The 14,708-nt window shown below is 38.0% G+C and overlaps 1 protein-coding gene across 1 annotated transcript in view; it reads left to right on the top strand.

The window, feature by feature from the left end:
• LOC122539562 (diacylglycerol kinase theta) overlaps positions 1-14,708 on the top strand; it is a 199,973-nt gene that overhangs the window by 58,451 nt on the left and 126,814 nt on the right. Inside the window, exons 6-8 of the mRNA XM_043674545.1 lie at positions 3,877-4,002; positions 5,587-5,740; positions 7,462-7,548. Of these exons, the coding sequence (XP_043530480.1) occupies positions 3,877-4,002; positions 5,587-5,740; positions 7,462-7,548 (367 nt within the window). The remainder of the gene's footprint in view (positions 1-3,876; positions 4,003-5,586; positions 5,741-7,461; positions 7,549-14,708) is intronic.

Raw genomic sequence — 14,708 nt, 5'->3', positions numbered from 1 at the left:
GAATATTACAAAACAAAAGGAGGCCATTTGGACCATCACATTCCCATCAGTTCAGTTGAAAATATCCACCTGATTACTTGCATCGTGTGAAACTTATACCATGGGGGAAAAAAAAATGCTACAAAGATGCAACCTGTGTAACAGCATTTTAAGCAAGAAAAATGGATCTTTTTCTTGGATTTTTGGGTTAAAGCTTCTTGAGATTTAGCGTTTCCATTCTCTCACTTAAATAATTTTGTTAATTAAGAAAGATAAGTGTTAGACCGGCATTGATACTACCTGTAATTCTTTGATGTCAGTAAGGAGCTGTCTTCTTGGACCTCTGCCATCCATTGGATGATCGGGACAATGTGAGTCTGCAACTGAGGGTGGTGGAACAACCAGTAGAAGTAAAAGAAACTAATGTTACAATATAAATATCTTAGATTGTTTCTTGATTGTATTTAAGTAGATCTCAAGCCCTTAGAATTAGATAGGAAGAGGAGGAATATATTAAAAAAGAGCTGATTTGAAAACCCAGTTGTGCACAATTTTCAAATGACAAATGAAAAGGCTAAAGGAAAAGAGAATGATGTTGATCTGTTTAACTGTATCCTTTAATAGAAATACAACAGACAGATTTTCTTTTGAACAAGTTATACCAAATGGCCTACTCAGAAATTGAATCATAACCAACATCTGGGCACTGTTATTTAAAAGACAAAGTTTTTATGAGAAACTGGAGAAAACCTCACAAACCAGCCAGTGAGGGATGGGCAGTGGTCGATCAGGAGGAAGTTCTGTCTGAATATTGTGACAAAAATTTGAACAGTTCAGGAAGTTATAATGGCAGGTCTCTTGCATATTTTGAAAACACAGGCTAAAATATGAAAATGTTTTATTTAGCCAGATTACATAATAATGTGGTTAAATTTTGCCGGACATGTCATACAAATCAGGTACTGGGAAAATCCAAACCATCAATTAAAGCTATGCTTTGAATTTCGAAATCAGCTTTCAAGAAACCGTTTAGTAGGGACTTATTGATTGTTTTTGAATTTGCAGTTGAAATTTTTTTAGAGATAAGGATTAGTCAAGAAATCCAATCAGATCAAGGTTCACATTGTCTGTCACAGTATTCTTCCTTAGAAGGAAGAATAAACAAGTTTGGAAATAAAACAATTTGTCTTCAATTTATCACCCACAATCCCCTGGAGCAGAAGACATGCCTGAGGGCCGGAGCTATTGCTGCAACTGTCTCTGTGATTGGAGTTTATTGTCAAGAATATCATAATGTTTGGGGCAAATAAATTCCCTTGTTACTGTTTGTTACTGGGGACACCTTTAATGAGTCCACAAGATTTAGTCTTTTTGAACTAATATACACACATCAGATGGGAAGACCCTTTAAATATGGTAAGGAAAATATTATATACCAAAACTCAGTGATTGTACTTCCAGTCTGTGTCAAATTTTCAAAATTAACCAAAGCTCATGAGTTGGCCAAAAAGTATTGGAGTAATGTTTAATACAATATGAAATCTAGAGCATTAATCAAGCTAAAATTTAAAACTTTGCTGATAAGATTGTAGTAATATTACGTGTCTCTGGGGAATTGTGAAAAGCAATGTTCACTATTGTATCAAATCAAAACACTGCTCAGTGACATGAAATTTGATTTTCTTTTAATGGCAGTCAGCGATTGGTAGGCTATTGCAGTGATTGGTGCTAGGACCCCAGATATTCATAATAGCTATTGGTGATTTAGAGGAGAGAACTAAATGTAATATCTCAAAACTTGCAAATGGTACAGCGCTGTTTGGAAGGGTGAGCTGTGAAGAGCATGGAGAGATGTTGCAGTGTAATTTGGACAGGCTGAGTAAGTGAGTGCATACATGTCAGCTGCAGTATAATGTGGACAAATATGAGGTTATCTATTTTGGCAGCAAAAATAGGTAGGCAGATGATTTGAATGGCTGTAAATTGAGAAATGGGAATGTTCAAGAAAACCTGGGTGTCTTCGTACACCTGTTGCTGAAAGTAATCAAGTAGGCGTAGCAGGTAATAAAAAAGGCAAACTGTGTTGGCCTTCATAGCAAGATTTGAGTACAGGAACAAGGATGTCTTGCCACAGTTATACAGGTGAGGCTACACCTGGATCATTGTATGCAGTTTTGGTCTCCATAACTGAGGAAGGATGTTCTTGCTATAGGGAGAGTGCAGTGGAGATTTACCAAAGTGATTCCTGGTTTGGTAAGACTGATGTATGAGAAGAGATTGAGTCATTTTGGATTATATTCACTGGAGTTTAGAAGAGGGGGTGGGGGATGGAGAATCTCACAGACAACTATATAAAATTCTAACAGGACAGGACAGGTTAGATGTCGCAAGAATGTTCCCAAAGGTGAATGAGTCCAGAAACAGGGGTCATAGTTTAAAAGTAAGTGGTAAACTTTTTAGTACTAATATAAGGATACATTTCTTCACTCAGAGTGCTGAGGCTGTGGAATTTACTATCACAGAAAGTGGTTGAGACCAAAACATTGTGTTTTCAAGAAGGAAATAGATTTAGCTATTCTCACTAAAGGAGTCAAGAGGTATGGGAGGATAATGAGGTTAGGGTACTGGGCTCAGTAATCATAATGAATGGCAGAGCAAGCTCAAGAGTCCAAATGGCCTACCCAGGTCTTATCAATGTGCTTAGTCTAGACAATTGAAAGAATTAGTGAAGTTGTCATGTTAATATGAAGAAAGACAGTTATATGGAGGATAATCAAAACAGAAATGGCGAAAGAAATAGTGTGTGAAATAAAAACATTACAATTTGAATTAATCACAAAGTGAAAATTTAAAAGTTGCCTATCCAGTAATCAGATTGAATAATACAAAGACGCTTGTTAAGTTAAATTGGATAATATTCAATCTCCCAGAAATCGCATACAAAAGTTACTACAGATTCATGAATTGATGTGAATATAGATGAAAAGAAATTACTTCTAGCAGTGTTGAATTTTGGGAAACTGTTCGAATTGGCTATTGATGCTAGTGAATCGGTTTTGGACAATTTTACAACAAGAAGGGGAAATGGGGTTTTAAAGGTCATTCTGTTGTTTTTCTCAAAAGCTGAATGCCAGAAGGAATATTTAGTAGTGGAAAAGGATTGTTGGCTCTATGAAAATTGGAAATTTACATTTTCAGCACTCTGAAGAAAGAGTCAATAAAATGTGGAGCTGCAGAAAGCACAGCAGGTCAAGCAGTAACAGAGGAGCAAGAGGGTCAATGTTTCATACAGGACCCTTCATCAGGACTGATGCTGCTTGACCTGCTGTGCTTTCTCCAGCTCCACATTTTACCGACTCTGACTTTCCAGCATCTGCAGTCATCACGATCTATAAGCACTCTGAAGAAAGTATTATTGATATGAACCACATCGCTTTGGCTTTCACAGGTGATTGTGTGACAAAAATCAAAGACTATTTTGTTGGAGTTTAATGCTAAAACAATGTAATTTAAAAATAGGAGGACCCTTTGGGTCAGTGTGAACTCGATAGGCCGAATGGCATTATAGGATTCTATGACAGCCTTGTGTGAATATGTTCAGTGACTAACCACTAAGGTAACCTACTGCATAATTAAGCATATGGTCTCTCAAGCCAGGTTTCACTGGGATGTAAATTTTCGACAATTGCCATTTGCTGGGATTATAAAAGTTAATATTCTAACAAGATATGGGGATTGAAATTCACATTCCAGTTATAATGGCATTCATTTGAGATTTAATGCACTGTGTTCATGATAGATTCAGATTAGAGATTGTTTGATAGTTTAATACTTAATTGCATCTTTCAAAGTTTGAAGCTTTGATTTATTTATCAATTTATCTTGTTCATTTACTAGGAATCTTATCACCATCACTGGAGAGAAGGAAATCTCTCCACCGCTGCGCGCTGTGATGTCTGTAAGAAGTCATGTGGTTCTTCAGAAGTGTTATCAGGCATTAGATGTGAATGGTGTGGGATAACAGTAAGTGAACAGTTTGATCAGTGGAGCTAACTGTTTTGAATATGGCATAAGGTAATGCATAAATTGGTTTTGCGCATCTTAGAGTGGGCAGAGGCAAAGAACCATGATAAGTCACCCAACCATGGTTCCCATCACCAAGTGACTTCCAGAAAAATATTTGCCTATAATCTGTAAATACTGGTTTTAAAAAAAAACTCCTCACTCTGAAGTAATAAATGAATATTCTAACCAGTTGGAGTGATCTTGACTGTATCCTGTAAATAATGAATGAGTTATTTCAACCCTGTTTAACAATTTGTGTTTTTCTGATCTTGAATAAAATTATACATTCTGTTAAGTAATTACTGGGTTTCGCCAAGCTGTAAGTAGTCACTGAATTATTCTGAATATAACCAACAAATAACCAAATAATTGGTCCAGTTCTGAAGGAGGCTTACGAGACCTGAACATTAACTCTCCAATCTCTCTACAGGTACTGCCACACAGACTGAACTTTTTCAGCATTTCCTGATTTTGTAATTATTTTCCTGACTTGAAGCATTGACTTCTCGATTGGTTTTTGGATTAATTTTTTTGATTTATTGTTGTCACGTACTAAGATTGAGCAAAATGTATAGTTATGCATGCTATCCAGACAAATTGTACATTGCGTAAGTATATCAGGGTAATAGAACAGAATACATAATATAGTATTACAGCTCCAGAGAAGGTACAGTGAAAGATGATATCTATATATGAGGATAAGTCTGATAATAACAGGAAAGAAGCTGTTCTTGAATCTGTAGGGTACATGTTTTCAAACTTTTGTGTCTTCTGCCAGACAGAAGAGGGTGCAAGAAAGTATAATCAGTGTGGGAGGGGTCGTTGATTATGTTGACTGCTTTCCCAAGGCAGTAGACAATAAAAAAAGGAGTCAATGAAAGGAAGGCTGGTTTGCGTGATGGACTGGGTTGCGTTCACAACTCTATAGTTTCTTGTGTTCTTGGGCAGAGTAGTTGTCATATCAAGCACTGATGTATCTAGGTAGGATGCTTTCTACGGTGCATTTGTAAAAGTTTGTAAGAGTCATTGTGGGAATGCTGAATTTCCTTAGCCTTCTGAGGAAGTAGAGATGTTGGTGTCCTCTCTCCACTTTATCGCCGACATAGACCAGGTTAGATTGTTGGTGATATTTACTCTTAAGAACTTGAACCTCTTAACTACCTCCTCCTCAGCACCATTGATACAGATGGGGGTGTGTTCTCCACTCCACCTCCTGAAGTCAATGACCCGCTCCTTTGCTGATATTCAGGGAGAGATTGTTGTTGCTACACCATGCTACTAAGCTCTCTATCTCTTTTCTATACTCTTTCTTTTCATTGTTTTATGGCTGGCTATCTCCTACTGTAGTTTGGTTTAATTTATTGGACATAAAGAGTGACCATTCTCAGTCGCCAAAAAGCAGTCTTGGTCTGTGTGCCTCAACAGACAGTAACATTACAATAACATGAGCAGACCCACAGCACGTGAAAAAGCCCTTAACTTCTCTTAAACTCAAGCCACATTATTTATGTATCAAGGAATGCTACCTTCCCTCCCTAATAGGTTCATGCTGACTGCTACAGTAGCCTCACACCAGAATGCAATTTTGGAAGGTTGCGGAAGATGATATTGCCTCCAAATTGTGTGCGTGTTTGTGTGCGCAATTTCACTAAGTTCCACTGTTTTCGGATATCAGAAAATGCACAAATTGAATCAGGTAAGTTGGAGAAACTGTTGAATTTCTGATTATTCTGTATTAATGCGATTACAACAAACTATGGTAATCCATTAGTGGATGGTAATTGCTTCCTGACTCTTAAAATATTTTGAATGTCTTTGTTTCACTTCAAAATTTGATTTTCAGCAAAGCCGATTAGTTGAAATTTAAAACCATGTACATCTTGTAAGTGTTCTGAAGTGTGGCCTTAAAGGAAATAAAACAGGCAAGCTGAACTGCTCAGCGTTGGGTGATAATCAATCATTTTTCAAATTGTGATTTGTTCCAAAAGACAAAAGTTATTCTCCATATATATTATTCTGTATCAGTAACTTTTCAGAATGTTTGTAAATATAATTGTATTTTCATGGCGAACAGATTAGTCCAATTATGCTCTTCGTTTTAAATGTTTTATTTTCATTTTAAAAGTCAGACACATTGGAAAAAGAAGCCATAAAGTGTATTTCGTGGACTGAACTAATTTAACTAAATTGCCAAAGGTTTCTATGCTTTGTGTTAGGGCTAAGTTAATTTCTGTGGTATAAAGTTGCTGTTCGTAATGCTCATGATGAAGAATTGAAGACCAATTAGTTTGACAGAGACTGCCCAGTGCTAGCTTACATGTACTAATGTAGCCTTTTGGCAGAACACATGGAATGTGTGCTCATGCGTGATCATAATTCAGTTAGATTCAGGGTTTCTTTTGAAAAAGAACAAGGATTGCCCTGAAATCTAAGTTCTAAATTAGTGGGAAGCAGATTTTGATAAGATCAGGTATGATTCGGACAGAGTGGACTCGGAACCAATACTTTTAGGCAAATTCGTCAGAGTTGTGGGAAGCACTCGAAGAAAATAGGGAGCCTAAAGGGCCAGTAAATTCTAATAAAGATAAAGGTTGGGACCAATAAATCTTGGCTATCAAGGGATATTCAGGATTGGGTAAAGAAAAGAAGGGAAGCTTATGGGAGATATGAGGGCTCAATAGTAGCAGCCCTAGAGAATGTTCCTAGGTATTGAGAGATTGTCTTATGAGAAAAGCTTAAGCAAGTTGGGACTCTACTCATTGGAATTTAGAAGAATGAGAGATGACCTTATTGAAACATGTTCATCTCATTGAACACAAGGATTCTTAAGAGGTTTGACAAGGTAAATGCAGAGCGGATGTTTCCCCTCATGGGAGAGTCTAAGCCCAGAGGGTACATGTCTCAGAATAAACATGTGCCAATATAAGACCGCGTTGAGGTGGAATTTGTTCTCTGAGCGTTAAGAGCTTTGGAATTCTTTGCCGGAGTGTGTTGTAATGGCACAGTCCTATATGTTTATGGCTGAGAGAGATTCTTTAATCGCTTGAGGAATCAAGGGTTATTGAGAAAGGGAATAAAAGTGGAAGTAAGGAAATTTGGATCAACCATGTTCATTTGAATAATGGGTCAGGCTTAAGGAGTCAGACAGCCTACTCAATTGCTATGGGCTAAGTGCTGGAAAATAGGATTCAAATGGTTAAGTGGTTGTTTTCAACTGTCGCAGACTTGATGGGCCTGTGTCTGTGCTGTATACCTCTGTGACAGTGTAGTATGGATATATAGCTAGGGAATGTGTTTGCACATATTTAGCTATGTAATTGTGTGCGTACGTGAGGCTGTGTGACCATTAATAATGCAGCACCTGTATTCCCAAAGTAATTGATGTGTAAAGTTGCTGATATGACTGTATTTCCACAGTTGCTGATGAAACTGATGATGATCATATCAATATGTGGAATCAAGCATCATATAAAGATGCACATTCTGCTTCCACAACTGATTCAGGTAAAATAATTTTGCTTTAATCTCTTCAGACCACTTTTACTCAGGTTTACATTTGAAAAAAAATTAATGAACAAATTTTGAATTTTTTTAGCTTCATAAATGTCAGTATATTTGTTAAGGATTGTGCTATTCAACTCATAGTAGATGATTGATTGAGATGATGTCCTTTTTTCCTGATTGACAGATTATTTGTGGATGCGTACATAGAACATAGAACTATACAGCACAGTACAGGCCCTTTGGCCCTTGATGTTGTGCTGATCTTTTATCCTACTCTAACATCAAACTAACCAAAATACCCTTCATCCATGTGTCTGTCCAAGAGTCGCTTAAATGTTCCTAATGTATCTGACCTCACTACCTCTGCTGGCAGTGCATCCTACGCACCCACCACTCTGTGTAAAGAACCTACCTTTGACACCTCCCTTAAACCTTCCTCCTATTATCTTAAAATTATGCCCCCTCATGATAGCTATTTCCACTCTGGGAAAAGTCTCTGGCTATCCACTCTATCTAAGCTTCTCACCTCTATCAAGTCACCTCTCATCCTCCTTTACTCCAATGAGAAAAGCCCAAGCTCTCTCAATCTTTCTTCATAAGACATGCCCTCCAGTCCAGGCAGCATCCTGTAAATCTCCTCTGTACCCTCTTTAAAGCTGCCATGTCCTCCTTCTAATGAGACAACTGGAACTGAGCACAGTATTATAAGTGTGGTCTAACTAGGGCTTTAAAGGGCTGCAGCATAGCCTCGTGGCTGTTAAACTCAATCTCACTGCTAATAAAAGCCAACGCACCTTACTCCATCTTAACAATCCTATCAACTTCAGTAGCAACTTTGAGACATCTATGGACGTGGACCTCAAGATCTCTCTGTTCCTCCACACTGCCAAGAATCCTGCCTTTAACCCTGTATTCTGCATTCAAATTTGATCTTCCAAAATGAATCACTTTCCATGTTGTACTCCATCTGCCACTCCTCAGCCCAACTCTGCATCCTGTCAATGTCCCATTGCAACCTACAATAACCCTCTACAATATCCGAAACTCCACCAACCTCTGTGTCATCGGCAAACTTACAAACCCACCCTTCCACTTTCTCATCCAAGTCATTTATAAACATCACAAAGAATAGAGGTCCCAGAAAAGATCTCTGCGGAACACCGCTGCTCACCGAGCTCCAAGTTGAATACTTTCCATCTGCTACCACCTTCTGTCTTCTATGGGCCAGCCAATTCTGTATCCAGACAACCAAATTTCCCTGTATCCCATGCCTCCTTACATTCTGAATGAGCCTACCACAGGGAACCTTATCAAACGCCTTGCTAAATTCCACATACATCACATCCATTGCTCTAACTTCATTAATGTGTTTTGTCATATCCTCAAAGAATTCAATAAGGCTTCTGAGGCCTTATATGTCAAATCAAATTTGTGCTTCAGGTGCAATTGAAAGCTAATAAAATGATACTTACTCATTCTGCTTTGCACACAGGAATTATTTTCACCTTTCTGTCATAATAAAGCATCTTTAACAAAATGGAACCCCCGAAGTGTTTCACCAGAGCAAAAACAAAGGCTTCTTTGTTTTTAGGGGCTCAAGGAAATATTAAGTAAGATGACTGGAAACATTGTCAGATAGGTATCAAGGAGTATTTGAAAGGAGCAAACCAAGGTTGAGGGGTGGAAAGCTGTAGGCAAGGTTTCTAAGAGTTTGGGGGATGTATTAGACTGTTGAAGGAAGTAACTGTACAAGGAGTGAATGCCTTCATATCTGAAGAAGGGTCCCTGGACCTGAAACATTGACTCTGCTTTCTCACAACAGATGCTGCCAGACCTGCTAAGTTTATTCAGCAAGTTCTGTCTGTTTCAGAATTCCAGCTTCTGCAATTCTTTTTTTAATAAAGGATATGATGAGTGAACATTTTAAAAAGAATAGCAGAGTTGTGTAGCGTCAATGTGAATTTAACAGAGTCAACATAGTCATGTATGAAAACCTTATTGGAGTTTTTTGCAAATGTTATTTGGAGAATAGTCTAAGGAGATCCATGTTGTGGATTTGGATTTTCAGAAGGCTTTTGATCAGATTCAACACAGGAAGTTAATCAATGAGATTAGAGTGCATGGGTTTTGAGGTAATATGGTTGTATGGATTGAGAATTGGTTAACAGACAGAAAACAGGAATAAATGGATTATTCTCAGGATAGGATGTTCTGAGTAATGTGCTGCTGCAAGGATCAATGCTAAGGTACTCAGCTGTTCACAATCTTTGTCAATGATCTGAGGGTCTGCTTGTAATATTTCCAGATTTTGTGATGACACAAAAATACATGGGGATGCAAGGAGGTCTCAAGTAGGCTTGTACAGGTTAATCATAAGACCATAACTGTTGAAAGTTTGGCTAGAGCTGATATATCAAGGGAACTGGAAGTCCTTATTCATAAAGCATGCAGGTGCAACATACAATTAGGAAGGCAACAATGTCGATTCCTTCATGTCAAGAAGATCTGAGTACAAAAATCAAGATGTATTTCTGCAGTTATAAAAGCTCTTGGTATGACATCATCTGGAATATTGTGTACAGTTTTGGTTCCCTTATCTAAGGAAGGATATACTTGCCATTGAGAGAGTGTAGCAGAAGTTCACCAGGTTATTCTCAGGAATGATAGGATTTTCTTATGAGGAGAGATTGGGGAGACTGGATCTGCATTCTTCAGAATTTCAAAAAGTGAGAGGTGATCTCACTGAAACTTGCAGGGCATGACAAGGTGGCTCTATATCGGATGTTTCCCTTTGTTGCTGAGTCTAGAACCAAGGAACATGATCAGAAGATAAGGAGTGGACCATTTACAACTAAGATGAGAATATTCTTCACATAGAAGATGATGAATCTTGGAAATTCTCTTTCCCACAGGGCTGTTAAAGTTCAATCTATATGCAGATTCAAGACTGGTTTCTAGAGACTAATGACTTGAAGAAATATGGAGATAGTGGAGAAAAGTGGTAGATCAGCCAAGATCTGATTTGAATGCCACAGTTAGCTCAGTGGGCTGAATGGCCTCTTCTTCTGTTCCTCTGTAAACAGTTGAATACGTTTCCATTACTGATTGAGCAATTAAAATTGGGGGTGCAAAAGTAAGCCACAATTATTTAGAAGAATGAGAAGGAATCTTTAAACAAAAATGCTTTAAATCAAATTGTAGTTTTAAGTATAACTAAGAGATCAGAGGTAGACAGTGCTTCGAGTGCAGAAGAAGTACTTTGGATAGATGAGAGATATTAAGAGTTTTTGACTAAAGGAATGATAACTATGGGATGCAAGGGCCAATCAAATATCTTTTGCTGGGGAAAGATTTATTTTTCCCTTCAGAACATTCAAGAAAAGCCAAAGTGTTGGTGATTGAAACAGGTAAATTGTATGTCCTGGTTCCATTGTACACATCCAATGAGACTGTGACTTGTTATCTGAACGAGTGGTAGTTGGGGTAGTAAGGAATTACCCAAGATGATCAGAAGACTAGATAGGGTGAAGTCTTTTTCCTTGGATGGTGATGACTAGCACGATGGGACATAGGTTTAAATTGAGGGATTATAAATATAGGACAGATGTCAGAAGTAGGTTCTTTGCTCTGAGAGTAGTAAGGGTGTGGATTGCCCAGCCTGCAACAGTAGTGGACTCACCAACATTAAAGGCATTTAAATGGTCATTGGATAAACTTATGGCTGATGATAGAATAGTGTAAGTTAGATGGGCTTTAGATTGGTTTCACAGGTTGGCGCAACATTGAGGGCCAAAGGGCCTGTACTGCGCTGTAATGTTCTATATCAATGGGTTGAATTTACTCATGAAGAATGATTTAGCAGGAAAGTTATAGCTTCAAGTATAATCCCTGAATGAACAGTTGGAAGAAAACAGGTTCTTGATATTTCTCCATTGTATGTAGTGACTGGAGCAACGGCTAAGCAAAGTCCATCAGCAGAGGTCACAGCAGTACTGCAAGCATGTATTCAGGTCTCTGAAACTCCACTTAAAGATTAGGATAATTCAAAAGAATTGGTTGGGACGTGTCTTCTTTAATTGAGACACAGGAAGTAGGTCCAGAGTTACTTAAATTAACACAAACAGATCACACTGCAGCTGAGGCTAAAGAAGATCCAGAGTGCTACTACGTTAAACAGAGAGTTCCATGCGAAAGTGGAGATGCCCTCATAAACATGAAGATGAAGATTGGATGGTTGTAAGGCGATATTGAGAGCAGCACATGAAATTCTTATAGTAGGACATGGAAAAATAAAGAAAACATAAGCATCAATACACAGGTTTAAAAAAAAACCATTTTCAGCAATTTCTGTTTTTATTTCTGATTTCCAGCTTCTGCGATTCTTTGTATTTTTAAAATAAAACAAGAACTGCGGATGCTAGAGATCTGAAACAAAAACAGGAATTGCTGGTGGAACTGAGCAGGTCTGGCAGCATTTGTGGGAAGAAAGCAGAGTTAATGTTTCAATTCCAGTGATTGTTCATCAGAACAGGTTTATCACCTTTGATAGCTATACCAATGTTTTGAAGATCCATTCTGTTGTCATTAGAAAATTGTGTAGAACTATTACCAAAAACAAAAACAGGAAGACAGGTCTTCCTTACAAATGTGGATTATGATTCAGAAGCTAATACTTAAGGACAATTGTTGTTAAGATAGTAGTGGAAGAGCTGTACCATTTAAGTTAAAGAAGATTGCAACTATGTTCAGAAACTTAGGAATCACGTTGTAGTTGAAATTCGTAACTCTAGTTTATTAAGATAATGTAACATGAAGAGCATGCAAGACAAGTAAATCTAGCTAAAGTGAATTTACGAAAGCAAGAATAGCTTAGGGAGTAACATAGGACAAGATTAAGTGTTGTCAAGGGCAAAAATGAAATTTCTGATAGAATTCCCTGTTCCTAAAAAAATTTTTTAAAAAATGAACTGAAAGTATTTGTGGGTTTTATCAAAAACTTATTCATAATTTCAGAACTTTTGTTGTAACCCTAACTTCAAACAAATTTATTAAGAGAACAAGCAAAGGTGGTATGGTCAGCAGAAAGTCAGATAGTCTGTGAGAAACTGAAGGCAATCTGAATAAACAAACTGGCATTGACTTCCTGATTTTTCCAGACCTTTCAAAATGGTGGTTGATGCTAAAGATTTGCAGCTAGATGCAGTCTTGTTACAGGCTGAGGAGTTGACAATAGAGAAGACAGTGGGGTACTTTTCTAAGAGACTAAACCATATCAGGAGAAGTACTGTATTGTAGAGAAAGAGGGTTTGACATCATTATTAATGCTTTGATGTCAATGCTGAACATAGAAACAGAGAAACATTCATCTAAATGGACCATAATCCACTGTCATTTATTTAAAGTTTGAAACTTGACATGCAAGAACATAGACTATAGAACATAGACTATAGCACAGTACAGGCCCTTCAGCTCTCGATATTGTGCCGACCTGTGAAAATAATCTGATGCCCATCTAACCTACACCGTTCCATTATTATCCATATGTATGTCCAATGCCCATTTAAATGCCCTTAACATTGGTGAGTCTACTACTGTTGCAGGCAGGCCATTTCACACACCACTACTCTGAGTGAAGAAACAACCCCTAATATCTGTCCTAAATCTATCACCCCTCAATTTAACGACTATAGGTAGTTCTCCTATAATGCAGTAATTACGTGCCAGCGAAACCTCGCTTAATAGAAAATCGCTTAATGTAGATAATGGGATCTATAGGAAAAGTGGGGTTAAGGGTAGACCAGCAAAAAAAAATCTCGTGGTCGCTCAAAAATCATCCAAAAGTCTAACACAAGATATAGTACAGCCTGAATGAAGATATAAATCATTTTATCAATGTTAGAAATCACACAACACCAGGTTATAATCTAAAAGGTTTATTTGGCGGCACTTGCTTTCGGAGCACTGCTGGAGTATATACTCCACAACCACCTGATGAAGGAGCAGCACTCCGAAAGCTAGTGCTTTCAAATAAACCTGTTGGAGTATAACCTGGTGTTGTGTGATTTATAATTTTGGTACACCCCAGTCCAACACCGGACCTGCAAATCATATTTATCAATGAAACAAAAGTAAATTTAACACAGTGCATTTAAAAAATATTTGTTAATGCAGGGACAGAGGGTTATCATGGTGCGTAAGGTTGACACCTCATTACTGTTAAGTGAGCTGTATCACACATTCTCTCCTTATGGTAAAAACACTTTATAATATTTAGCTTGTATTCCAGTGTTCTGGCCTTTCTTTTGCATTCACCACCTGCAATACTATCACCAGGACGCTTCTCGCTGGCATTTTTGTCACTATGTGCTTCCATTTTTTCAAAAAAAAGGGATAATCTGAGTAGTATATCTTTCACAGGAAGTTGCTCAATGTATCTTTCTCAAAAAGCTGTTCTCTGTACAGTACCTCTCACAGAAAGCCACCCAGCTGGCAGATGACATCGGTGCATGAGATGGAACTATGTAGGCTAAAGAGTACTGTGAGCAGTTCTGGAATCTCCTTTATAGGAAAAGTGTGATTTCCACTGAAGTGTGTGCAGAGGAGATTTATCAGGATGCCACTTGGAATAGAGTGTTTTAGTTATGAATAGAGACTGGAGAGACTTTTTTTTCCTTAGTCTACTCTGCTCCGAGTGGAGGAGACCTGACTGTGATATATAAAATTATGAGGTATTTAGGATAGTCAGGGAGGAATGTTTCCCCTTTGTGGAAGGATCAATAACTGAGGTGGGGTAATAGATTTAATGTAAGGGCAGCAGGTTTAGACGGGGTGTGAAGAAAATACTTTCACTCACAGCGTGATGAGAATCTGGGGCTCACTGCCTGTAAGGGTGATAGCGACAGAAACTCTCATAACATGTTAAGTAGTATTTAGATGTGTACTTGTGATGCAAAGGCATGCAAGGTTCATGTGCTTGAAAATAGGATTAGAATAGTTACATGCTTGTTTTTAACTGGCACAGACTTAGTGGTGGAAATGTGTTGCTGGAAAAGCGCAGCAGGTCAGGCAGCATCTAGGGAACAGGAGAATCGACGTTTCGGGCATTAGCCCTTCTTCAGGAATGAGGAAAGTTGGTCCAGCAGGCCAAGATAAAAGATAGG

Source organism: Chiloscyllium plagiosum, chromosome 32 (assembly GCF_004010195.1).
Source record: "Chiloscyllium plagiosum isolate BGI_BamShark_2017 chromosome 32, ASM401019v2, whole genome shotgun sequence".
NCBI lineage: Eukaryota > Metazoa > Chordata > Chondrichthyes > Orectolobiformes > Hemiscylliidae > Chiloscyllium > Chiloscyllium plagiosum.
This window is presented reverse-complemented; position numbering and strand designations above follow the sequence as displayed.